Source organism: Oncorhynchus gorbuscha, linkage group LG17 (genome assembly GCF_021184085.1).
Source record: "Oncorhynchus gorbuscha isolate QuinsamMale2020 ecotype Even-year linkage group LG17, OgorEven_v1.0, whole genome shotgun sequence".
Classification (NCBI taxonomy): Eukaryota; Metazoa; Chordata; class Actinopteri; order Salmoniformes; family Salmonidae; genus Oncorhynchus; species Oncorhynchus gorbuscha.
The window spans coordinates 25,307,112-25,334,209 of NC_060189.1; the positions used below are offsets into that span (position 1 = coordinate 25,307,112).

At 42.2% G+C, this 27,098-nt stretch overlaps 2 protein-coding genes across 3 annotated transcripts in view; both read right to left on the minus strand.

Moving 5' to 3' along the window:
* The window catches only part of tmem260 (transmembrane protein 260), a 70,544-nt gene extending 66,264 nt beyond the window's left edge, over positions 1-4,280 (minus strand). For both annotated transcript variants that reach the window (XM_046308763.1, XM_046308762.1), the window contains exons 1-2: positions 4,173-4,280; positions 245-325 (exon numbers count right to left, since the gene is read on the minus strand). The gene's annotated coding sequence lies outside the window, so the exon portion shown is untranslated. The remainder of the gene's footprint in view (positions 1-244; positions 326-4,172) is intronic.
* A 4,916-nt stretch (positions 4,281-9,196) lies between these two features.
* Positions 9,197-27,098, minus strand: part of LOC124001743 (E3 ubiquitin-protein ligase pellino homolog 2-like) — a 46,994-nt gene continuing 29,092 nt past the window's right edge. Inside the window, exons 3-6 of the mRNA XM_046308770.1 lie at positions 21,110-21,211; positions 14,049-14,246; positions 13,496-13,684; positions 9,197-11,401 (exon numbers count right to left, since the gene is read on the minus strand). Of these exons, the coding sequence (XP_046164726.1) occupies positions 10,823-11,401; positions 13,496-13,684; positions 14,049-14,246; positions 21,110-21,211 (1,068 nt within the window). The 3' untranslated portion in view covers positions 9,197-10,822. The remainder of the gene's footprint in view (positions 11,402-13,495; positions 13,685-14,048; positions 14,247-21,109; positions 21,212-27,098) is intronic.

The following is a 27,098-nucleotide window of genomic DNA, read 5'->3' on the forward strand; positions in this document are numbered from 1 at the left end:
GGTTACCCTAGTAAAGAAATTGCCCTTTGAACTGATAATAATCACACTATATCATAAATGGGTCTGATCCCTCAGTAAATTGAGCCCTTGGCGAGGTGGAGTGGTGTCAGCACCTAAAGAACTCAGAGATGGTTCTCTAATCCTCTCTCCCCTCTCACCAACACCCGTACTGTCTAATCAGTCTTAAACACACACACACACACACACTCACATCCAGCATATATACACACACACCAGCACTCACCCTTCTTCACTCTCAGCTCAGCCATCTCTTCACTGTAATGTCACTCTTAATCCACGCTTGGTTATCCGCTGGGCTGCAGCGCTGGCAGAGGGATATGAGGAGGGAGAAGGGGGAAGTTGGAGTGTTCCATTACTCTCACAAATCCCGGCACATAGAAAAGGAGGATTTACGACAGGCCTTAAAGATGCACAGATGCACCGTGGTGTATTTAGCATACACACAGATTCAAGTTCTCCCCCAAACAACCGAACAAGAGGGTTGTCAACGGAGGAATCCTCCAACGGGATCGTTGGACAATACAGAACAGTTGCTACTCTGTATTTCCCTTTTTTGAGCTTGAAACATGTTTCATTAGCTAGTTTAAAATGCCTTTCTTGGCCAGGAAACCCAGATTGGACCACCAGCCACCACAACAACTCACCTTTCTATTTGTCTCATGCTGCATTTCTGAACTTTGTAGACAGCTCATGCTAGGCTGCTACTGTAGCTACAAACTCAACTGCCTGCACAAAGTACAGAGGCATGTCTGTACTGTATGTGGCAGGCTGGCAGGCCACATTAGTGACACAGAACTCATCCCAGAGCCTGAGGGATTATACAGCATCCACAGCCCCCTCCCTGTCCCTCCCCCCATGCTTGCTGAAAATGTAAGACTTTTTTATTGACAGCTTGTCCAACGATGGGAATTACCCACATGGGTGAATCCCCGGTTCCATATGGTGCCAAGCTATTAGCAAATAATACTAGTCTGTAATGGCTGTGGTATTACGTTCATTATCTTTGCAGTTAGCCTATGTGTACAGAAAGAAAATTAATGTGTTAGCAATGGTGATTTGTAAAGTGCAGTGATAGGGAAAGGGCATCCATCATAAATGGTAGTGTCACGCCCTGACCTTAGAGAGACGGTTTATTTCTCTATTTGGTTAGGTCAGGGTGTGATGTGGGGTGGGCATTCTATGTTGTTTTCTATGTTTCTTTTTTTCTATGTTTTGGCCGGGTATGGTTCTCAATCAGGGACAGCTGTCTATCGTTGTCTCTGATTGGGAATCATACTTAGGTAGCCCTTTTTCCCTCCTTTCAGTGTGGGTAGTTAACTTTGTTAGAGGCATCATAGCTCTGTTAAGCTTCACGGTCGTCTTGTTTATTGTTGACGACATTTATCTAATAAAAGGAATATGTACGCTTACGACGCTGCACCTTGGTCCACTTCGCCCGTGACAGGTAGTGGGGGTTGGGGGCCTTAGATAAAGTAGGCTAGCTAGCCGGTTAATGTCTGACATCTGTACTGTAATTCTCTCCCTGCCCCTGTAAAGAGTGAAGCCCACCATAATATCCACACCGTACTGTATGTCTTACATTGACAAATACACATGCAGAGCGCATATACACACACACTCATGCAAAGAAGTGGCTACTCAAATATATCTATTTGGTCTGATTTCTCTCTTACTGTGATTTTACTATATTATCTATTTTAATCTTACCTTAAGCATCCTGCAAACCCTGTGTAATCCACTAAAGCCCCTGTGAAATATGCTTCACAGTCATAATAGAATTGTTCGTCCTCCCGCCAAACAGTTACACACACAGACTAACTGACACTATCCACACTGTGTATATCCATAGAGATCAAATGCGAACAAGCAGAAAGTCGGCCTCATACTTTGCTGCTTTTATATAGCACCCTGAACGTAGTGATCACGTATACAACACAAAAGCTGCACAGGGACTACACCAGAGAAACTCCTCTTTTATGATCCAGAGTCTTTCCTAGTGGGTACTGATAGGTGGTCTAAACACTGCAGGTGGCAAAGCTATTTCAGACAGGATCCTTACTGATGTGGTTGTGATTGAAAAGCTATTTAGCTACCACTCAATGTAAGTCAGTTGACAGGGGAAACAAAATAGACACTGGTCCCAACGCACTTGTGTATCAACTGAATTAACAAGGATGTTGTAGACTAAAACTAACGTTAACCGTTTTCCCTTGGCACCATTTGGTTTAGAAAATGTTCCTAAACTAGACTGCTAGATGGAAAGGATAAACAAATCATAATCAACCTTTTGCACAATGGAACACAATGGGGTTGGGAGAACAGAGGACAACAAAGTGAGTCCTTGTTCCGATCGCCCAGAGCAGCACACCTAATGGAGACCAATTAAAATTTGAGGATTCAATTTTGCAAAACAACAGGAACCTGAAGATAAATCTTGTATCTCGGTTTGCAGTGAAGGCCACTAACTCACTTTGGTTTCTATCATGTTTGTTGTGGCATTTCAGAAAAGCAGCTGGCTACTGACAGAGTTGGTCCAAACTACCCCTCCAACATGGCACTAATCCTACACAATGAAGTTAGAGAGAGGAGTGTGTGTGAGAGAGAGAATGGGAGGAGAGTGAGAATAAAGGAAATAAGATGGTCTATGACTGTGGTGTGAAGAATTTAGAAATAGGAGGAGGGAGAGAGAGACAGCACGTCACAGCATGGTTTCCATGTGGGAGCAATCCACTTACTTGAACTGATAAAGATTTAATTAACACATGACTCCTGCAATTACTCTGTAATTAAAGTAATTTGTCCCCTTGTTGGGATGAGTAGGCTATATGCCACAGCTTCCACAAAATAGGAAATTGGAGAAGGGGGGAGTGACAGAGAAGGGAAAGAAGGGTGAGAGAGTGGTAAATCAGAAGAAGAAAGGCCATCTGCCCACAAACAAATGGAGTTGATGACAAACATGCGCAGAGCATGCCCAGTAACAGCACAAAGGTCATAATCAAAGTCAAGGTCTTCTTCACCAGGTTGGGCCTGTTTTGAGTTCCAACAGGCAGAGGTCATAGGGGAGAGTGGGGACAAATGTAACAAGGGACAAATGTGACATTAAAAAACAGTCCTAGAGCAATATGCAATATTTAACATTCAAACTACACCTGGAGAAGGACTGTTTTTAGGAGGTTGAGTTGAGGAATTAAAACATTTCAAATACCCTCTCTACCCTGATTTATTTGCAGAGGTGCTCGACCATGGGGCCCAGGTAAGCGTGGACCTCTGCCTGCCACTATTTCAAGGTAAATGTAACTTCAGTTATAGCTGAATAACGGGTTTGGATAATTAATGAGACGTTTTCTGCGGCAAACAGTGACTAATTGCGCAAGACAGATATAGCCAGCAATTAATAATATTCATCCAACGCTTGCCATTATCCCCTACCAGTTCAATTTGCCGGGAGATTAAAACGACTGCCAAGTTTACTAAATTAAAAAGCGGGGAAACAAACGTGCGTCTTGTTGTGTTTGTGCGTGTGACGGTGTGCGCGTGTTGTTGTCACTTCATTTAAAGCGAGGGGGGGATAACCCTATCTCCTATTTACAGACGATGATCTGCATATTATTTGCCTTGGTAGCACGCTGGGACATAGGTAAATATCAAAGCCTTCAAGTCGCCAGCTAAGGTGTCCTATTGAAAGCTTTGCGTGCAGCCTCCAGCCACCTGTGGCATTTCGCATGCCAGTTCACCGGGTCTTGGACAGAAAATAGATGAGGAGACAAAGATAAATTACGGTTACACGGTTCAGACACAGCAAGAGATATGCCGTCTCCTGCTAGGATAATAAGGTTTACATGACAATATAGCTGAATGGCAATACTTTGCATATGCTGTCCCTCACCATGTCACATGGTCATATTCTAAACCATTTTCAAGTAAGGCCTAGCATTTTCCCGCTATCCCCTACTATTTTATTATTGTCCACCACCACCACCACCACCTATTTTCCTCCTAAATATGTAGCAGTGCTATCAATTCATATCTTGTGTAGACTCACATTTTCAATATTAAGATGGATATTATCAAATTAATTTGAGTGGTTTTGTAATGGACTGCAAATGATAATTTGTGATACCCCACACCATCCTCCCAGTATCATTACCCACCATTCACTGAGGTTGACATCTGATCTTGTTACATCTGCTCCTGTCACGCCCTCTACTGTTCATCCTGTGTCTCCTTGACCTGCTGCCACTCCCCCAGTGCTCTCTCCCTCTGTGTGTGTGATTGTGTGGGCAGAGACAGGTGTGTTGGAGTCAGAGCAGATCCCCACCAGCTGCAACCTGTTCCATAATCAAAACCTCTACAAACACTCAGTCCTGCCACTTCCACACTACCAGATTGTAATCTCTGCTCAGTCAGTCTGTTTCTAGCTGTTTGTTACTATTTAGATCCTGTTGTGCCCGTTTTCCTTGCCTGACACGGTTTTCCTCTCTGCTACAGTTCTGCCTGCTCTGACTCTGGTCCCTGTCTCCAGTCCCACGTCTCATCATCCTGCTACTCTGCCCTGGATTCCCCACTCTACTACTCCCTTGGATTCCCCTCCGGACCTGCTTACCCTGTCCCAACCCCTCTCGCTCCAGCCTCAGTCGCCGCACCTGGTTTCCTGCAACCCGTCTGAGCTTCCACTGGCCTGCACTCCATCTTCCCCCTGCGTTTCAATAAATACCTTGGTTACTTCATCCCAGTCTCCTTGTCTGAGTCTGCTCTTGGGTTTCCCTGTTCCACTCCGTGTAACAAATCTCCTCACCTACTGCCAGCTTCCCATCTACACACCTGTCCAACAGCTGTTAAAACACACAACTCCCTAGTCAAACACTGTTCACCTCATAACTTCAAAATATGTTTTGGTGCAACATAAAAGGAAGGAGTGATGTAGTCATGGTTATCAGAAGGGAGACGACAAAGACTCAGAAGTTTGTTCTGGGTTCAATCTCCTTCCTTGGGCACCTGTATCTCCCCTTCCTTGGGTGCATGTGTCTTTGCCTGATAGCAGCACGTGCTGCTGTTGCAGTATGTATGTGATCTGCATTGAGATGAATTTGCACTTTGAATTTGTGAAGTTAACATTAAAATAGAGTATAGAAATTAAGGGAAGGTCACATTCACTGCTCTTGAAGTTCTGTGTTTTAAAAATGTTTCTTTCCTGTGTCAAGGGCTGATAAAAATAAACTTTATATTACCAATACACTATTACCAATAGTAAATGTGTATTAAAGTCACATATTAACATTTAGAAACTGGCACTGTGTCAGTGTCATTTATTTGCATAACTCTGCCCCGCTTAAAGCAGTGCAGCCAACCAGTGATCTCCAAATTAACATTCTGTCACCAGTGTCCTCTCCGTCATTCAGAAAAACAGGTGAGGGTGCAGACACACAAACCCCTCTGAACATCGACAGGATTAATGTTAATTAGGAGGCACGGCATCCCACTGTTCCATCCTCATCCGCAAAATGACTAAATTACATGTTATCTATTTAAATCCCTTTGTGTGCCCTTAGTTTAGAGGGGAGCAAGTTATGTATGATGAAAAATGTTGCTGTCTTTGTACAGTATTTCTACATGAACAGATCCACTAAAGTATGTGGACTCCGTTTCAAATGAGTGGATTCGGCTATTTCAGCCACATAGAATCGGGCATATATCCATGCAATCTCCATAGTAAAACATGACTTTCAACCTGGCACTGTCATAGGACACCACCTTTCCAGCAAGTCAGTTGGTCCAATTTCTGCCCTGCTAGAGCTGCCCCGGTCAACTGTACGTGCTGTTATTGTGAAGTGGAAACATCTAGGAGCAACAACGACTAAAAATCGTCTGTCCTCAGTTGCAACACTTACTACCAAGTTCCAAACTGCCTCTGGAAGCAACGTCAGTACAATAACTATTCGTTGGGAGCTTCATGAAATGGGTTTCCATGGCTGAGCAGGCTCACACAAGCCTAAAATCACCATGCGCAATGCCAAGCTTCGGCTGGAGTGGTGTAAAGCTCGTCGCTATTCGACTCTGGAAATGCGTTCTCTGAAGTGAAAATCACACATCATCTGGCAGTCCGACGAGACAAATCGGGGTTGGCGGATGCCAGGAGAACTTTACCTGCCCCAATACAATGTGAACTGTAAAGTTTGGTGGCGGAGGAATAATGGTCTGAGGCTGTTTTTCATGATTCGGGCTAAGACCCCTAGTTCCAGTGAATGGAAATATTAATGCTATAGCATACAATGACTTTCTATACTATTCTGTGCTTCCAACCTTGTGGCAACAATTTAAGTAAGACCCTTTCCTGTTTCAGCAATGCCCCCATGCAAAAAGCACGGCCCATACAGATATGGTTACTCGAGATCGGTGTGGAAGAATTTGACTGGCCTGCACAGAGCCCTGACCTCAACCCCATCGAACACCTTTGAGATGAATTGGAATGCCGACTGTGTGCACGACCACACTAATGCTCCTGGCTGAATGGAAGGAGGTCCCTGATGCAATGTTACAACATCTAGTGGAAAGCCCTCTCAGCAGAGTGGAGGCTGTTATAGCAGCAAAGGGGGGACCAACTTGGAATGAGATGTTCGATGAGCAGGTGTCTGCATACTTTTGCTCATGTAGTGCAGCTAGCCATATAGAAATCGATGGTGGTACTTGAAGACGTTATTAGGTGTAATGCAGTTGATTGGTGACTATGACATGAACATGTATTGGTTTGACATCCATACAAGCACATACTTTTGGCCAAGTAGTGTAATTATTCTACGAAGTAAAGAAGACTGAATGAACTCTCAGGAGTCCATCTTTTTCACTGGTACAGCTAAATGGAACACTAGTCACTTTGTTTACATACTGTTTTACTAATTTCATATGTATATACTGTATTCTAGTCAATGCCATCTATTGCTGTATATATATATATATACACACACACACACACACACACACACACACACACACACACAATTCTATCCTACTTATTCTACAGATATACTAAATATTATATCCACATTGTTCCTGGACCCCAGGAAGAGTAGCTGCTGCCTTGGCATTCTGTGAATATTGTTAGATATTAGTGCACTGTTGGAGCTAGAAACACAAGCATGATTCTTAACCCACAATAACATGTGCCTTGTGTCTTATTATTCATAATGCAATAAATGGCTGACTTTATTCCGTCCCCTTCATCGGTCATCCATTGCTGCCAGGTTTCCACTAGATAGTACAAAGTCCAAATTGGCTATATTGTAAAAATTCCTGAAAACTAAATTGAGCTTTTTGGTTTTAAGGTTAGCAGTGTGGTTAAGATTGATTTGAATTAAAATCACATTAAGAAGATAAATTGTAGAAATAGGCAAGGCTTATGATTTTGTGGCTGTGGTAATTAGAGATGACCCTGCTGCCATGTGTTGTGTGTTCAATGTTTTCCCTGGGCATCATTTGCACCTTACAGGACACTGGGTAGCAGTATGCCCATAGTTGAGGAAATAGTGTCCTCTAGTGGTTTGTACAGTGATCTGCATAAACAGAGGAAAGGGTCAGAAAATGTTCCCATTTTGCCATTATTTACAGTAAAAAACGAGGCCTATACCAACTTGATACTATGACCATGTTGAAACAAGGATAGCATCAGAAAATGTTGCCGATGGGCTTTTATGTATGCTAAAAAAAAACAAGAGTAGGCTGCCACTGATTAGATGACATGTAAGAAGTTAATAGATAAAAATATCTTATCTAAAATTGTGCCTCTTTGATAGAGCCAACTTTATCAACATTTGAGAATGATGATGGTTAATGTTTGTAATGAGGAATGATGCAACATGTCAGCAATTATGATGAAAGATGGCCTCAGTGAAGTGCAGTAATACCAGTTATCCTGTGAGGGAGCTAGAGACTCAGCCAGGGCATTTCAGGCGTTTTATGTCCAAAATAATCCTTGGCCTGCTGTCACTCAGACCTGGAACCTCCTTCCGCTAGTGTTTTAACATGGTCACCATTCTGTAAAAATACATCTGCTTACCTTTGCAAAGCCTGTCTTAACGTAGACGTGTTCTTGAGTATTATCTTTCAGAAGGCTTTGGGAGCCTTAACGTAAGCCTCACTCTTTACAGTAGAAGTGATTTTGATAGATATCGGCAATAGACATTTAATAACCTTTACACGTGATTATCAGTTGACTCATACTGTTGTAGAATTTCTAATGTATATTTCTCTGGCAGGGGAACATCTAAAATTACAAGGTTCACCCAGTGTGATGCTTTAAAAAAACAAAATACTAAAACGTATGGCGAGTCCCTACACAGAACTGAAACTAAACAAAGACAAGCAACATTTGTTTTTAAACAAATTGTTTATTTTTGCAAGTAGGTATTGGGAGCATCAGTGCGAGCTATGACCTGTGTACAGGGTTAGGAGACGAAATGCACTGAACAGGCCCTTAGGTGAACAACAGAACCCCTCCCAAATGTTCAAGGAGGAAGGTTGGTGTCAGGCAGGTACATTACAGCTGTTCCAGAGCATGGTCTATCTATTTACTGTCAGCACTGACTGGGCACTGTGGGAGGAATGCTAATGTGAGACACCCCTCCTTTACCCTGCTACTCGTTGCTAATTGGAAGTTACAAACAACGCCATTGAATGACCTGTTATGGTCTCACATCTGTCCGACTGCTTCTGGCTTCATACTACCAAGGTCATGTTTTTACCCTCCACAGAGCATACCTCACATCTGGAGGGGGAACCTCTGCAGTCCACCAACAAGGAAGAGGACAGGACACCACATCTGTAGTGTTCCTGTGTGCATAGTAGACATGTGACTATGTTATTTGGCTTCTCAGTGTAGCTGAAAATAATAACTTGTGACCATCTCTTCAAACTTGTTGACTCATTATGCAACTTGTAGAAAGCCATGGTAAGAACATTGCTAACATGTCATTATCATGATGCTCACTATCATAACCATGAAGCTAAGATGGTCATTTGTATATAGTGTTGAGCTTCACTCTACATATAGGCAGAGTCAAACTAGCCAGAATCTAAGAACAGTCCACATATTTGTTTCTAATTCTTCATTTTCAACTTATTTCCACCTTGTTGTCCAACTTTAAAGTCTGATTTTATCTCCACAAGTATTTGAGCAACTTGATCCATCTCCACAATTTTATTTGCTAAATTGGGCATTGCACATGATAATATCCTTGTGAGACCGAGTATACTCAAACAGCTTTGGTTGTCATCCAGAACAGTTTTTTTATTCTACAATAGCAGTTTGGTTTTTAGTTTGTTAACAATAACACTTTGGGCTGCAGGAAGCATCACAGAGAAAACTCTTTTTATATTTGGTAATTGGTATGATCCATGCTGCAGTGACTGTGCCCAGGTTTGGAAGTGTACAAATTATTGGATAAAACCCAGCATTAGATAAAGCTACAAATTCAAAAGTGCACATTGAAAACAGTATTGGAGTGTGGGACAAGTCCAAAGACAGCTCGCAGGTGAGAGTGGATGTGTGACTGAGTGAGTTACACTTCAAAAAGCTAATAACTTGCACTGGAGATGAAGGCCTTACTGATATGAGACACCCAGGTTTTACAGTACATTTTAAAAAACCAGCCATTCAGTAAAACAATGGCATAATTAAGGCTAAAGCACCAATGGTGAGGACAATATGTATTTGAATACATTCATTGTCATGGCCCACAAGGTTGAAGCCAGCGGCCTGTTGTTGCCTGTTGTTGGTAACGTCATAAAAAATAAGGGACTTATGTCTCAGTATGAGCCAGTGTTGGCACATTCAAACACACCCGCGTGATCCAGCCCACATGCACCCAATAGTTACAATAGAGAAAAATATATTAACATTTTCATTAGAAAACTGTACAAGGGCCTCAGCGTAGTAAAATACTTCTTAAGAATAAAAAGGTGGAAAATAATCAATGTGGGTTACATTTCTTTATAGTATGCACAATTATCTCCCTCCATTAACAATTATTATAATTTTGTTTTATCTAGTAAAAATATTCCCAGAGTTTTACTGGGAGCCCCAGGCACTGGAATACATCTCTGTACAAGAGGAGAGAAAAACGTGTTTTCTTTAAAGATCTGTTCCCTGAATTCATGAGCAGAGTTCAGCTCACCTCTGGAAAGGCTAAATGTTCTGGAAAGCTTTGCAGATCGGATCAGGGCTGAGGAGCCAATGGGGAGAACTTAACTAGTCATTTATGAACCTCGCTGGCTCGGTCGTCCTCCCAGACAACAGTCCAGCTGTCTTGGCTCTGTGAAAATCATGCACCTCAGAATCAGACCGTGAACCCCCACCCAATCTGCTCTTTGTAATCCGTTTGGAGTTTATGACCAATAACATGGGGACAAAATGTACTCCAGCGACCCGTTCTGTAGCCCTTTTACTTGAACTGAGCAGTCATTTTAGCTTGCACAGTCCAGAGAGTTAGCTCAGTTGAAAGCTGATGGCTGGCAGCTGAAGAGTATGTTGGATTTCTGTGGTTGTGCCTTAGGTCCACTGTGCTCCACGTCTCTGTGTACACCACGGTGTTCATCCAGAGGACCAGAAGCCCAAACCAAACACTGTGATGGACCACTGCCTTCAGGCCAATTGCCACTGAAATTTGGAACACTTGTAGTACACCATCAGCTTTGGGATCTTTACAGTCCGGTGAATAAAAACAACTTAAGAGCACTAAATAGTCTGAACAGTTTCACAGCATGTTGGCCCTCCTGCTTCATCCCTTCTCCCAGCCCAAGGTCCCCCAGCTTAGTCGATGGGGCCCTGGAAGATGAGCTTGGCATAGCCCTGAGTGAGGCTGAGCTGGGTGGCACAGAATGGGCATGCGGCGTGGAAGGCGTGGGTGCCATGGGGCAGAGGGATCTCGGCCCAGTACTTTGCCGACTTCTCCGAGCACACATGTCCGCACGGCACAAAAGCATGTGTGGGGGCGCCCACGTCCACGTAGAAGGCGGGCTCGCAGCCCAGCCACAGCGGCACGTACGGGCCCACGGTCCGGCACATGGGGCATTCCCGCTGGGCGTTGGGCTCCTGCTCCGAGCGATGGCCCCAGTTGTGGTAACCGTGTACATGGCCACAGGCCAGGTAGACCCAGGGCTGCTTGTCCTCCAGGGAGGAGAGGGCGCGGCTGCGCTGCATACTGGGGAAGGCCAGGGTGTTGAGGCCCACAGGGCACTGGGGCCGTGCTGCGTTGATTTCCTGCCGCAGGGCCTCCAGGTGCTTCTGGGTAGGCGTGTGGAAGAGGCCGTCAGCTGTGCGCCACAGCAGGGTGGCTCCACACAGGTCTACCAAGGATCCGTCCTGCAGCACGTTGCTCTCACACTCCACCTGCAGGGGGCAACACAGCACACACACAGCTCTAAACAGTGTACAAAACACTAGGAACGCTTGCTCCCTCCATGACAGACTGAACAGGTGAAAACTATGACCCCTTCTTGATGTCATCTGTTAAATCCACTTCAATAAGTGTAGATGAAGGGGAGGAGAGAGGTTAAAGGACTTTTAAGCCTTGAGACAAGGATTGTGCCATTCAGAGGGAAAATTGTCAAGAAAATATTTAAGTGCCTTTGAAAGGGGTATGGTAGTAGGTGCCTGGCACACCGGTTAGTGTGTGTATTACAAGAACCGCAACGCTGCTGGGTTTTTCACTCTCAACAGTTTCCCATGTGTATCAAGAATGGTCCACCACCCAAAGGACATCCAGCAAACTTGACAACTATGGGAAGCATTGGAGTCAACATGGGCCAGCATTCCCGTTGAACGCTTTTGACATATTTTTTGTTGTTGTTGTACAATATATTAATTTGTGGCTTTTGACATCTTGTAGAGTCCATGTCCCGGCAAATGTAGGCTTTTCTGAAGGCAAAGGGTGTTCCTACTGTTTTGTACATTCACTATATTCAGTTAGGAGAGGAGAGACTGGGCTCAACACTAGGGTTTAATATTTTCCCAACAATCTAACAAGTTTCAATAACGGGAATAATTTATATTTATCCCGAGAGTCCTGTGAAATACCGCAAAAATAATTGAAAGCATTTAAAACCAAGATATGGTCACAATGCAGGGTTCTCCCTAAATAAGAGATGCGCTGCCCCACGTTATCGGCTTGGCTGCACCAATATGTAAAAATTTCAGAGCAAATTAAACTGATATTTAGCAACGATAGTTACTCTTTGATTGCCATTGACATTGTTGTGAATTTCAAAACAGGCAGTTCATATCTCTGAGCGGTATGTTCCTTAATTAATTCAGCGCATTTCAGCAGTAGGTTATATCTCCACACAGAGCACACCCGGAGTATAGCTTGGTCAAATCATACAAACTTTGTCACAGCAGTCTAACAAAAGTCAAATGACCCAAGTTGCTAAACTTGCAAGATAACATCCTTCAGCGAATGACAGAATATCTGCTATATGTCAAAATTGAGTTGATTATACAGATAGCAGATCAGCTCATGAATAACATGGAGATTAGTGTAAATAGTAAGTTATCTTAAGAGATCATATTTTTTTTTAATAATCCATATCTACGTTTGTTCACACATTCTCTACCGAAGATCTCATATGGACAGCAAGTACAAGACAACGTTGAGTAGTGGGGGACATGCTATAGGGGTATTTTGACATGCATAGGCCAGAGACATGCTTTGATAATGCAACCTATGAATCACAGAATAAAGTTACAAATTTTCAAGCGACACAGGAGTCAGGACTTTGGGTTTCAGTGGGATTGGAACTGGACAGCAAAACAGACTAGGCTCAGGGACAGAATTATAATTCTTTCCTCATGCCTCATGTGTGATAGAGATACCTATGTAGTGAATTGTGCATAGGCCTACAAAATGTGTGACTATCTGAAGAATCATGTCATCAGCTCAAAGAGGCACAAGTTATGTTATAGGTTATAACCTACTGTAGGGTTTATTAACGGTTGCATGTGCAGTCCGACAGAGTCAATTATGCATGTGCTTTGAATTTATGGGGACATTGTAGTAAATGCGCTAGGCTAAAAGCTTCCATGCGACAACCCGTTTGGATAATGTGCCATTGTATTTTTTGCTAATCTGTTGCTGCACATGTTTATTTTGTGGAATTGCATTAGTGCAACATTGTACGATAAAATGACAGGACCTGGGAAATTATTTTCAGTCCAGGGATCCCAGTAACCCATGGGTGAGAGCACTAAGTATAGGGAAACTAAGATAAGAGAATGCTACCTAAAACATCTGCTTCCTATATAAAAGTTGTATTGTGATCAATTTGGTTTCAGTATAATTGGGTATGGAATTTTATTTGTAAAGATGTAACAGTGTAACAGTTATGATGTTGAATGGCCTGATGTTTGTTAATGGTTCATTCCTTGACCTAAATGACTGAACAGATTTGGTGAGTGTAATGGTGGAGCATCATCAGTGCTACTGACCAGTTTGCCACGGGTCTGAGCAGAGCGGGTCTCTCTAAGGGTGTAAACATCCCCACACACAGAGATCTCTCTCCATACACCCGGCTTGGACTCCTCCGTGAAACCACCCCTGGGGTGCATCACCAGCACGCCATTGGTCGTCAGCCCGTCCATGTGACCATCCGGGTTCTTCCACTTGGCGGCTTTTTCCTGAGGGTAAAACAGGAGGAAAGTCAGACACACAAACACACTGTAGTGAACTTACATAACACTGGTGCAAGTATACATTGGGTGCTAATCTAGTTTACTCTGCTTGGAATGCTAGGCATGCATATGCAAACCAGGCTTTGAATCTTAGCAGGATAACAAGAGGAGAAAGAAGAAACATGCTAGTGTTCATTGTCATAAAATAGATACTGTAGCAAGAACATTAAAATATATAATTATATATTTTGTCACACTGGATAGGTGCAGTGAAATGTGTTGTTTTACATTAGAAACATTTGTATCTGAATTCCAGTCAACCCTGCAGATGTTCTATCCCTGGGATAGTGCCCTCTGAGCCTAGTCTTACCCCCAGGAAGATGTTCTTGGAGGAGTCAAAGCCAGCAGCGTAGATGCGTGCGGTATAGGGCAGGACCCGCTCACAGACGACACGGCAGGCAAAGCGAGAGATGGTGCTCTGGGTGATGGGCGTCTCTTCTCCCTCCTGACTCCCAGACACAGTGTCCGTCACCACAAAGTCTATGGGGCTTTCTGTGGAGCGGCCAATCTGCAGGACAACAGAATCCGCCCAGGTTAGAACAGACAAGTGCACCATTCCAATTTGAACAGCCATTTGTAAAACAGTTGTTTAGAAAGTGTTTGTTTTTAGGGAATGGCAGATACCATTTTTTTTTAGAGCCAATGTAGATTTGTGGGGGTCAAGAAGGTCAGTGGCTGATAGTCAATATCACAATTGAAAATGTTGATGACAACATTTTCCAGAGACAGCAATGTGTGCATTAATGCATCCATTTCTTTATCAAAAGAATACATTTGACTATGTATTGACTATGTTTTCACCAATATAACTACATAACGGTCATGTGATTAAAAAAAAGGCACATCTCTTGATAACCTGGGTAAATGAAGATAGAATAGGCATATTCAATAAGAGTGTGTGCATGCATTGAGTTATCTAGCTTGTTTTTGGCTGATCAGTAGAGTCTATGGTGCTACAGATGACTGTGACTTCCATTTGGGACTTATAGTCGCTCTGGATAAGAGCGTCTGCTAAATGACTTAAATGTCAATGTAATATTAGCCCAGAGATAAACAACAATTGCATAGAAGCATCACTCCCGCATGTAAGGACATCATATAGGCACTGCTGTTAGTTTGAGAATATAAAATAACATATATTCAATGTAAACGGGTCCAACGTAATGTCGTGGTTTGTGATCACGGATTCTACTCCGTGATAATCATTTTTTCCCCAACTGTCAGGACACATCTCTAAACAACTAAACAACAAGATGAAATTCGATATTACTCAATTGGCTAGTTCAGCCGTAAAGAAATGGGCGGGTTGTAATTTGATCCTACTGCTACGATTGGCTAGAGCGAGGCTTATAACTCTGCTCCAGTTTGTCTCTCCATTGCTCATATCACTTGGTGCTGTTGACTGATACTATGAGATAACATTTAAAACACTAAAATATTCTTTCTCTATTATGACAATGATCTAATTCGACTAGCAACTGTTTATTTATGGCTGCGGTTGGTCAAATCAGCACACCAATAAATAGCTAACATTACACTACAAATCAGATGGCTCGTTGACAAAAATGATGCATGTTCAAAATGATTACCAGCTAACGTTTGCTAGCTAAATTGGCCATTAAGCGCCTATCTGATATCTTTGCAGCATATTTATCCCGCTAACTAGCATTATAGCTAATATAGCTAGCTAAGACCACACACGAAAGGGTCAGTTATCGTAATCTTTGCTAAAAGGTCACATACCCACCTGCTTAGCGTGCTTATTGCAAGAAAAATGTAATGAATATCAATATTCAGGTGGTTTATGCCTACTAGTTGACGATCCTTGCCATCATGTTACTCTCCATAGACAAAATATGATGCGTTTATGAGTTGTGCATGTGCACAATACTAATTAATGTCAAATGATTATTTGAGGCCGGGAGCATTTAATATCCAATGTTTATTTGCATTACTTATTTTTTTTAAACATGAAAAGGCTGAAAAAGTACATAGCCTCTAATTCATTTTCAAAGACAAGTAGGCATATCAGATATTAAATATTTTTACACTGGCAAAATTGGGTAGTGGAATAATAAAATAATTGTGCTGACAAGCACATGTAATTACCTATACATTTTAACCCATTGTTAAGAATGAGAATTAATCCACTGATCAGATTAAATAAGTAAATAGATCATACAAACCTGCCCCTACACCAGTGGTCACCAAACTACGGCCCGCGGGCCGGATACGGCCCGTCAGCACATTTGGCCCGGCCCTCTGAACAATACCAGAGACGCTATCAATTTTTTTCCTATTTGGCCTCCAGAAAAAAAATCCTAGGCCCGGCCCTGTCAAAGAGAGAACTGAATAATGGCGAAAAGGTTAGGTAAGAGAAAAATTGATTCAGAATGCAGGGTATTTAACCTGCAGTGGACAAACGATTATTTTTTTTGTTCAATGCAAAGAAAAGGCTGTTTGTCTCATCTGTCAAGAGACGGTGGCGGTATTCAAAGAATACAATCTTCGCCGACACTATGAATCCCGTCACAAAGACAAGTACGATAGCTTGCAAGGCCAAATACGAGCAGACAAACTCTCAAAGCTAAAAAGTGGACTAGTATCTCAGCAGAATACATTTGTACGCCAAGCTCAGCTGAACCAGGCATCCGTTCGGGCCAGCTCGGGTTGCTAAACTGATAGCAAGAAGCGGTAAGCCTTTCACTGACGGAGAGTTTATTAAGAAATGTATGGATGCTGTCGCGGAGGAGGTGTGTCCCGAGAAGATGCATTTAATGCTGTAAGTCTGTCGGCGAGTACAATCACCAGACGCGTTGAAGAAATCGGGAGTAATGTATATGCCCAGCTGCAGCAGAAGACGAAAGAATTTGACTTTTTTTCATTAGCACTGGATGAGAGCACGGACGTGCAAGACACAGCGCAACTGCTCATTTTTATTCGTGGAGTTAGCGCAAACTTTGAGATATGCGAGGAGCTGGCAGCCCTCCAAAGTCTCAAAGGGACTACAACGGGAGAGGATATTTTTGACAAAGTGTGCCAAACCATGGAGAAGTTGGACCTGGACTGGTCAAAGCTAGCTAGCATCACGACTGACAGGGCTCCTAGCATGGTTCGCGGTCTAATAGGACGCATGAACCGGGAGTTGGAAAAAGGGGTCTCACCGCCCCGCTACGAGTCCACTGCCTAATTCACCAGCAAGCACTGTGCTGCAAAGTGTTGATGTGGGATTCTGTAATGAAGGTTGTGGTGTCGTGCATAAATTTCATCAGAGCAAAGGGACTTAAACACAGGCAGTTCCAAGAATTCCTGTCTGAACTGGAGTCTACGCACGGAGATGTGCTGTACTACAGAGGTCCGATGGCTGAGCCGGGGCAGAGTTTTGAGGCGTTTTTACGAGCTGCTACCCGAAATTAACGCATTTCTTCACTTAAAAGACAAAACGGTCCCAGAGCTGATCGACCCAGAATGGAAATGGCACCTCGCATTTTTAACAGACGTGACAGAAATACTTAACAGCCTTAACTTGCAGCTACAAGGCGGGGGAAACTCATTTGCGACATGTATTCACACATAAAAGCATTTGAGGTGAAATTAGCGCTGCTTTTGGAACAAGTGAAAAAGCGCAACTTCATCCATCTTCCTGCTACCCAAAACCTGTCAACAGAGAACCCAGCGGTCCCGTTCCCAGCTGAAAAGTGCATGGAAGCACTGGAAATGCTGAAGGCGGAGTTCGGTGTGCGATTCAGTGAACTACATGTTCATGCAAAAGAAATCCGTCTTTTTCAGAACCCCTTTGTTGCCGACATTGATGAAGCCCAGCCTTCATATCAGTTTGAGTTGGCTGAGTTACAGAACTGTGATGTTCTGAAAGACGCATTCAAGCCCAACAGTCTCATTGACTTCTATGCCGCCCTCCCAAACGACACATATCCAAACATCAAAAAACACGCAATGAAAATGTCCACAGTTTTTGGCAGCACGTATATCTGCGAGAAAACCTTTTCTCGCATGAAACTGCTGAAAACCCAGATGAGATCAAGATTGACAGATGAACATTTACATCAGTGCTTGAGACTGGCTGTAACTAGAATGGAACCTGATATTCAACTTCTCACCAGCCAGATGCAGGCCCACAGTTCACACTGATGAACATACATAGGTAAGCTCACTTTTCTGACTTGAATGAGTCATTCTGAGCATAAACAAATATAATCATAATAAAATCTATTGGGATAAAATCCATCTTTACAACCATACTGGTAGTGAAATGTATTGTGCTGTGTAGGTGCTGTATCACTTAGTTCAGTTTCTCAACCTGCTTCTTTTGTGGTTTTCACAGGGAAGTTGATGAGAGAGAGCTGCAAACAGCGGTGTCTACAAGCCTACTGGAACCTACAAAAGGATTATAAGGAAGGAACACAAGAACTTTAAGAGACTGCTCATATGTGTCAGAGAGATTCTGCTCTGACAACTGAGCTGAACTTTTATCTGTTAAGATTGTGCATGGCACGACAGAAAGTTAATGTTCCATGGCTTTTTTTTCTATGAAGAACCCAGAGAGAGTTATTTAGTTATTATTTATTTCCTGTTTTTTCTGTGAAGAACTCAGAGAGGGTTGTTTAGTTATTATTTATTTCATTAATAGTGTTATTATTTGTTTCCTGACTTTTTTTCTGTAAAGAACCTGGAAAGGGTTATTTCGTTATGTGTGGCTTTCTGGAAAACAATAAATTTTTTAAGCTCCCTCCCCTACGATCGTCACACTTTTTCTGTTACAAACTGACACCGGCCCCCCCATCAGAGAAGGGAAAAGTTATGTGGCCCTCACAGGAAAAAGTTTGGGGACCCCTGCCCTACACCCTAACCAAATTATTTGTATATTTATTTTCCCAGCTCTTGAATCAAACTTACACTTTTTGGTTCACAATCGGTTTGACAAAATTATTTTCATACTTACATGTTAGGTCACCCTACCAAACTTCCCTGCTAAAACATACTGTAGGTCTGTCTGCTGCCTTGTCGTTGTAACAGCCTAAATGCCAATCACCAAACAGGGGACTAATGCAAGTGTGTAGTAAAATTACTTTAGTATATGTTGTCACTAAAGCACCTTATACTACCCACCACTGCGACTTGTATGCTCTGGTCGGCTGGCCCTCGCTACATATTCGTCGCCAGACCCACTGGCTCCAGGTCATCTACAAGGCCATGCTAGGTAAAGCTCCGCCTTATCTCAGTTCACTGGTCACGATGGCAACACCCATCCTTAGCACGCGCTCCAGCAGGTGTATCTCACTGATCATCCCTAAAGCCAACACCTCATTCGGCCGCCTTTAGTTCCAGTACTCTGCTGCCTGTAACTGGAACGAATTGCAAAAATCGCTGAAGTTGGGAGACTTTTATCTCCCTCACCAACTTCAAACATCAGCTATCTGAGCAGCTAACCGATCGCTGCAGCTGTACATAATCTATTGGTAAATAGCCCACCCATTTTCACCTACCTCATCCTCACAGTTTTTATTTATTTACTTTTCTGCTCTTTTGCACACCAATATCTCTACCTGTACATGATCATCTGATCATTTATCACTCCAGTGTTAATCTGCAATATTGTAATTATTCCCCTACCTCCTCATGCCTTTTGCACACATTGTATATAGACTCCTTTTTTTCTTCTGTGTTATTGACTTGTTAATTGTTTACTCCATGTGTAACTCTGTTGTCTGTTCACACTGCTATGCTTTATCTTGGCCAGTTTGCAGTTGCAAATGAGAACTTGTTCTCAACTAGCCTACCTGGTTAAATAAAGGTGAAATACTTTTTAAAATTGTAAGTAACAGCAACCACATATTATGGAAATTGTTCATAAAAACAGCCCTACCATGCTACTCTTTTTGCAGTTTTATAAACTCAGAGGAGAATGTTCTTGCTATTCAGCTCTGCTCGAATCTTGAGGGGTGTTTCTATAAAAACACTCATCCCATCCCCTTGATCCCTTACAACTATCAATCATATGCTTAAATGTGGTGTGGTTCACAGTGCTGTGGCAGGACAATGGAGGTTCTGTGATGTTAATTTGCAGGCGCAGATGCTCAGATTTGAAACACAGTTGAAAAGTTAATGCACCGACTATAGAATAGACTAATTAGAAAAATAAAAGCAGTACTTTTCAATGTGTGAGATATAAAGAGATGTGGCGTGTGAGCTTGAGAAGAGGTTCAAATGGGCCAATGTGTGAGAGTTGGCAGCAATGCTTATTATTAGTATATTAACTAAACTAATATTTGCAACAGGAGTTCAAATTTGGCCACTGCCAATTCATCCATTTCTCAATACTGCACCTTTCAGTTGGAGAATGAGCTAGCTTGCTGTTTTTCCCAGCTAGACATTCCGAGTGGCGGCTGGCATAGCAGCAGCTTTGCTATGTAGAGAGACTTTCGGAAAAGCCGATAGAGAAGGGCTGAGACACTACAAAAAGGCCAATATCAGCCCAATCGTTTTCTACGGTCAACGTCCCCAATCATGGGCAATTTCCTTCATAAATAGTCAATTAAACCATCGGCTTAGACATTGCCACCACTAATGATCGACAAATTCCCACAACCAGAAATTAATGGTATGAAAGAATCTCATTGAATGGTCCAAAGACAGGAATGAACAGTGACTGTTAATGTATCAATATAAAAAAAGGCCTCCATCAGCTAGCTAAATACACCCATTTGTTATTTTATCAAATCAAGGTCACAAACCAATAGAATTTGTATGAATTGTAATACAAAAAGATACTGATTAAATAATTATATACATTTCAGCTTCACACAGAAAAGTCAATGCTTTTCCATCTCATTTCCATAATAATTTGTTGGTATTTATCATCTCTCTGCTGGTTATGGCTTTTTGTTGAACACAATAAATGGTTGAACACAATAACACAATAAAGGGTTGAATGTGAAGGTGGTGTCTGGAGCAGTCTCAATTCCTCTGGTGGGAGTAGAGCGGTCTGTGCTCTGGATTTAGATTAATGCTAGGGGGGTAACAGAACATGTCTTTACTTGACAGAAGGAGAGCGGGAAGGGACTAAGAGAAAGACCAACACAGAGACTGAATGCTATAGAAACACTGCCATGTAGCAAACAAATCTATGAGGCAGATTAGCACTTCATAAAAAATTTAAGTTCTGCAAAACAGACCGCAGTTGATTGTTGAAATGCAATATCAATGTCTATTACTAAGCAGATTGTCTTGTAAACTTATGGTTTGAGTGTTTTACACCGATTTTTAGGACTGATGGATAATATACATACGGCAGGGTCATCTGCTAAGCTTAGACCAACAGAGTATCTGGGATGTTGAAACGGGCGGACTTACCTGAAACATGTCTGTGTCTTTGTCATGGCAGTACTCTACCACTACGGTCTGGTTCCTGGACAGAGTGTAGGAAATACTGTGCTGCACTTTGCAGTTCACCGCCTGCAACAGCAGAGGAAGCACATCAGAAGAGGCCTTCTATACCATGCAACGGACTGATACTGACAGTTCTTACATTGAAAAGGTTAATAGGATATTAGAAGTCAAATATAAATTACATTGTATGAGCTCATTAATAATGATATCATAAATCTACTGAATCAAAAGGCTTCTTAAGTGCTATAGGGTGATGAAATCAGGGAAGCAGCTAACCCTAAAGAGCTTGCTGTCACCTATACAGTTTACACAAGTAAATAGTTATTTTAGCAGTAACGTTACGTCTTCCAGCATAATTTTGGAGAAGCGTTCGAGTTAAGGACGCTTAAAATGACTACCATGTTTAGAATGGTATGTCCTTAAATCAGTAGACTGTTCTGATTAAGATATCCTTGTTTGTGTCGCAGAGCCCAATAAATCATTTAAGGAAATTGTTAAGATGCTACCACCCCCCTACAAATCAAAATGTAACATGGATGTCAATGTTCGTGCACACGTCCAGTCTACTTCTCGTCTGCGGCAGGTGTGAAACAGGTGTGCGTGCAAAGTGAGAAGACCACATCAAATCAATGTTTGGTTTTGGTTGGGAGGGGAGTGGTAGCATCTAACAATTGGATTTATTTATTTTCTTGGGCACTGCTCACCGATGCAAACAACAACCTCTTAAATCAGAACTGTCTTCCGATTACGGAGATCCATTCAGACATGGGAAAAGTGTCACCAAACATGCAGACATTCAGCTAGCGGGATACACGCTGCACCGGCAAATCAGTTCTACCAAATTTATCATCAACATGTTAAATGTGCAATCAGAGGGGGAAAAAATATAGAGCACATTTACTCCACACACAGAGACACGTACAGAGCTCTCCCTTGCCCTCCATTTGGTAAATACAACCACAACTCTATCCTCCTGATTCCTGCTTACAAGCAAAAATTAAAAGCAAAAAAAAAAATAATAAAAGAAATTGGACTCTGTCTATAAAAAAAGTGGTCAGATGAAGCAGATGCTAAACTACAGGACTGTCTTGCTATCACAGACTGGAACATGTTCCGGGATTCTTCCGATGGCATTGAGGTGTACACCACATCAGTCACTGGCTTTATCAATAAGTGCAGAGGACGTCGTCCCCACAGTGACTGTACGTACATACCGCAACCAGAAACCATGGATTGCAGGCAACATTCGCACTGCCATATCCTTCGAGAGATTGTGGACGACAGAAAAAGGAGCACCGAGCACGCCCCCATTCTCATCGATGGGGCTGTCGTGGAGCAGGTTAAGAGCTTCAAATTCCTTGGTGTCCACATCAACAACAAACTAGATTGGTCCAAACACACCAAGACAGTTGTGAAGAGGGCACGACAAAGCATATTCCCCCTCAGGAAACTGAAAAGATTTGGCATGGGTCCTGAGATCCTCAAAAAGGTTCTACAGCTGCAACATCTAGAGCATCCTGCCTGGTTGAATCACTGCAACAGTGGCTAACCGGGCTATCTGCATTGTGTCCCACCCACCACCCTCTCTTTTACGCTACTGCTACTCTCTGTTCATCACATATACATAGCCACTTTAACCATATCTATATGTACACACGACCTCAATCAGCCTGACTAACTGGTGTCTGTATGTAGCCTCGCTACTTTTTATAGCCTCGCTACTGTATATAGCCTGTCTTTTTACTGTTTTATTTCTTTACCTACCCATTGTTCACCTAATACCTTTTTTGCACTATTGGTTAGAGCCTGTAAGTAAGCATTTCACTGTAAGGTCTACTACACCGGCTACTACACCGGTTGTATTCAGCGCACGTGACAAATAAACTGATTTGAGACACAGAGGTGGGCAAATAATTTGAAAGGTGGGTTAGGGTTAGGGTATATGTTATAATACTAAACCAGAGTTCCACTCGGGTCTAAACTGGGCTAGGAAGTGTCATGCGTCTACTTTGTTCTCACACCATCAGATCAGCCATGTGCCAGCAGTTCAGGGTGGGAACTAATGCCTTCCGCAACCGCACCACCACTCGTGATGGGGACTCATTAAATGGTTGCACTAACCCTTCATTATATCACTGGATAAAAACGTTGGAAGGAATTCCTGGAATGGGACAGTAAGGATCAGTGTTCCTGTGAAGTAACACTTCCATGACAGTGACCATAAACTGTCCTCTAGGCTCAGTCAACATAGGCCAGTCAATCAGATGAAGTCGGATACAATTGGGTCAGATACAATTCATACTCAGTCAGCCAGACCTGGGTAGAAAATACCAACTTTTCAAATAATCAAGGTAGTTGGATATAGTTTATAGAGAACTAAGTCAACTACTTTCTTTGATATTCAAATACAGGTCTCAGAAAAGCAAATAAAAATGAAGGTATTTTAATGACAGTAATAAAATGGATGGCTGACAAATATTTGATGAAGAACCAAATGCTTCCTCAACTACAGTTACACAACAACAGTTAATTGAATTAGTCTAAATAATATAGCCTATAATTAAATACACAAGGGACATGTCAACATTAGAGTAGAACACTTTTGCAGCTTCAGAATTACTAACAAATATATTTTCATAATGAGTGGTAAAGTAACAGTTTACAACACTTTACATCAGGTTCTTATACATGTGTAGTAACTTAGTGATTACTACAAAAACAACATTGTTACTTAACTTTGTAAATTGCTTTAAAATAGCATAATAATGGCGTGATTACATACATGGAATAAGGAAAAGTGACTATTCCTCATGTACAGGAGTTGAAAACACTCAGCTCATTGGGCAATTAAAATGCAAAGTATTAATAAAAACATACTAATAAAATGTTGCTCCAAAAGTAATTACAGTTTTATTACACAGGTACAAGAATAGTTTAATGTTAGAAGTTACTTAGAATGTTAACAGTAACAAAAAAATTGCCTACGCTCTGAAGACAGCTGCATTATGCTCGCCAGCTGGAAAACAACGACATACCAATACATTCAAGATGGGTCCTGTTTTTTCATTGATTGTAGGGCAGTAACCACTAAATTCTGGTAGTTGTCACTTAAAAGGAAAAAATGCTTTTTTTACACTCGTATACAGGTTGGAAATGGCAGATTTGGACACCGATAAGCTCCTAAATTGGAACGCAGTGGTTGTACAGTAACATGCTATACACGATGTCAGATCTCAGGGTCTTTGCTTCACAGCTCTGTATGGGTTTTGACTGACAGACGTCCTGAACCATACGCAACAAGAACTTGCTCCCCCCCATCCCTCCCGCTAAATGGGCAACTGTTGTCTGAGTAAGGGAAATGCTGTACATTGAGAGGACTCAATGTATTTTGAAAGCTGTCAGGATTATAAATACTTATTTAATGTCATACAAGCAAGCCAAATACCTGCACTTCATATTTCCACTGTAAAGTCCATTGAGAATAAGAGCACCTTCTCCCAGCTGCCCACTGCACGGAGGCTAGGTAACACTGTCACCACCGATAAATCCACGATAATAGCGAATTTCAAGAAGCATCTCTACGGCTGGCCATGCTTTCCTCCTGCCTACCCCAACCCCGGCCAACAGCTCCGTACCCCCGGCAGCTACTTGCCCAATCCTCCCCAGCTTCTGCTTCACCCAAATCCAGATAGCAGATGTTCTGAAAGAGATGCAAAACCTGGACCCGTACAAATCAGCTGGGCTAGACAATCTGGACCCACTCTTTCTAAAATTATCCACTGCCATTGTTGCAACCCCTATTACCAGTGTGTTCAACCTCTTTCGTATTGTCCGAGATCCCTAAAGATTGGAAACCTGCCGCGGTCATCCCCCTCTTCAACGGTGGTGACACTCTAGACCCAAACTGTTATAGACCTACAGTGGGGAAAAAAAGTATTTAGTCAGCCACCAATTGTGCAAGATCTCCCACTTAAAAAGATGAGGCCTGTAATTGTCATCATAGGTACACTTCAACTATGACAGACAAAATGAGAAGAAAAAAAAAATCCAGAAAATCACATTGTAGGATTTTTAAAATGAATTTATTAGCAAATTATGGTGTAAAATAAGTATTTGGTCACCTACAAACAAGCAAGATTTCTGGCTCTCACAGACCTGTAACTTCTTCTTTAAGAGGCTCCTCTGTCCTCCACTCGTTACCTGTATTAAAAAGGCACCTGTTTGAACTTATCAGTATAAAAGACCTGTCCACAACCTCAAACAGTCACACTCCAAACTCCACTATGGCCATGACCAAGGAGCTGTCTCTCATATTTTTAAGTTTGATAACTTGCACAATTGGTGGCTGACTAAATACTTTTTTCCCCCACTGTATATCCACCCTGCCCTGCCTTTCTAGAGTCTTCAAGAGCCAAGTTAATAAACAGACCACTGACCATTTCGAATCCCACCGTACCTTCTCCGCTGTGCAATCCGGTGTCCGAGCTGGTCACGGGTGCACCTCAGCCACGCTCAAGGTACTAAACGATATCATAATCGCCATCGATAAAAGATGGCGATTATGATATGTGCAGCAGTCTTCATCGACATGGCCAAGGCGTTCGACTCTGTCAATCACCGCATTCTTATCGGTAGACTCAACAGCCTTGGTTTCTCAAAAGACTGCCTCGCCTGGTTCAACAACTACTTCTCAGACAGAGTTCAGTGTGTCAAATTGGAGGGCCTGTTGTCTGGACTTCTGGTAGGCCCTATTTTTCAACGGCGATACCGATTATTGGAGGACCAAAAAAGCCGATACCGATTAATAGGCCGGTTATTTTCTTTTTTGTTGTTGTAATAATGACAATTACAACAATACTGAATGAACACTTATTTTAACTTAATATAATACATCAATAAAATCAATTTAGCCTCAAGTAAATAATGCAAAAACAAAGTGTTGGAGAAGAAAGTAAAAGTGCAATATGTGATATCTAAGAAAGCCAATGTTTCAGTTCCTTGCTCAGAACATGAGAACATATGAAAGCTGGTGGTTCCTTTTAACATGAGTCTTCAATATTCCCATGTAAGAAGTTTTAGGTTGTAGTTATTATAGGAATTATAGGGCTATTTCTCTCTATACCATATGTATTTCATGAACCTTTCACTATTGAATGTTCTTATAGGCACTTTAGTATTGCCAGTGTAACAGTATAGCTTCCGTCCCTCTCCTTGCTCCTCCCTGGCTCGAACCAGCAACACAACGACAACAGCCACCCTAGAAGCAGCGTTACCCATGCAGAGCAAGGGGAACAACTACTAGAAGGCTCAGAGCGAGTGATGTTTGAAACGCTATTAGCGCACTAGCTAGCTAGCCATTTCACTTCGGTTACACCAGCCTCATCTCGGGAGTTGATAGGCTTGAAGTCATAAACAGCGCAATGCTTGACGCACAACGAAGAGCTCCTGGCAAAACGCATGAAAGTGCTGTTTGAATGAATGTTTACGCATCTGCCTACCACCGCTCAGTCAGATACTTGTATGCTCAATCAGATTATATACAACGCAGGACACGCTAGATAATATCATCAACCATGTGTAGTTAACTAGTGATTATGATTGATTGTTTTTTATAAGATAAGTTTAATGCTAGCTAGCAACTTACCTTGGCTTACTGCATTCGCGTAACAGGCAGTCTCCTTGTGGAGTGCAACGAGAGAGAGGCAGGTCGTTATTGCGTTGGACTAGTTAACTGTACGGTTGCAAGATTGGATCCCCCGAGCTGACAAGGTGACAAGGCAGTTAACCCACCGTTCCTAGGCTGTCATTGAAGATAAGAATGTGTCCTTAACTGACTTGACTAGTTAAATAAAAAAAAGGTATACAATTATAATAAATTATTTTTTTAAATTAAAAAGCAAAAACAAATTCGGCAAATCGGCGCCCCAAAATACAGATTTACGATTGTTTAGGA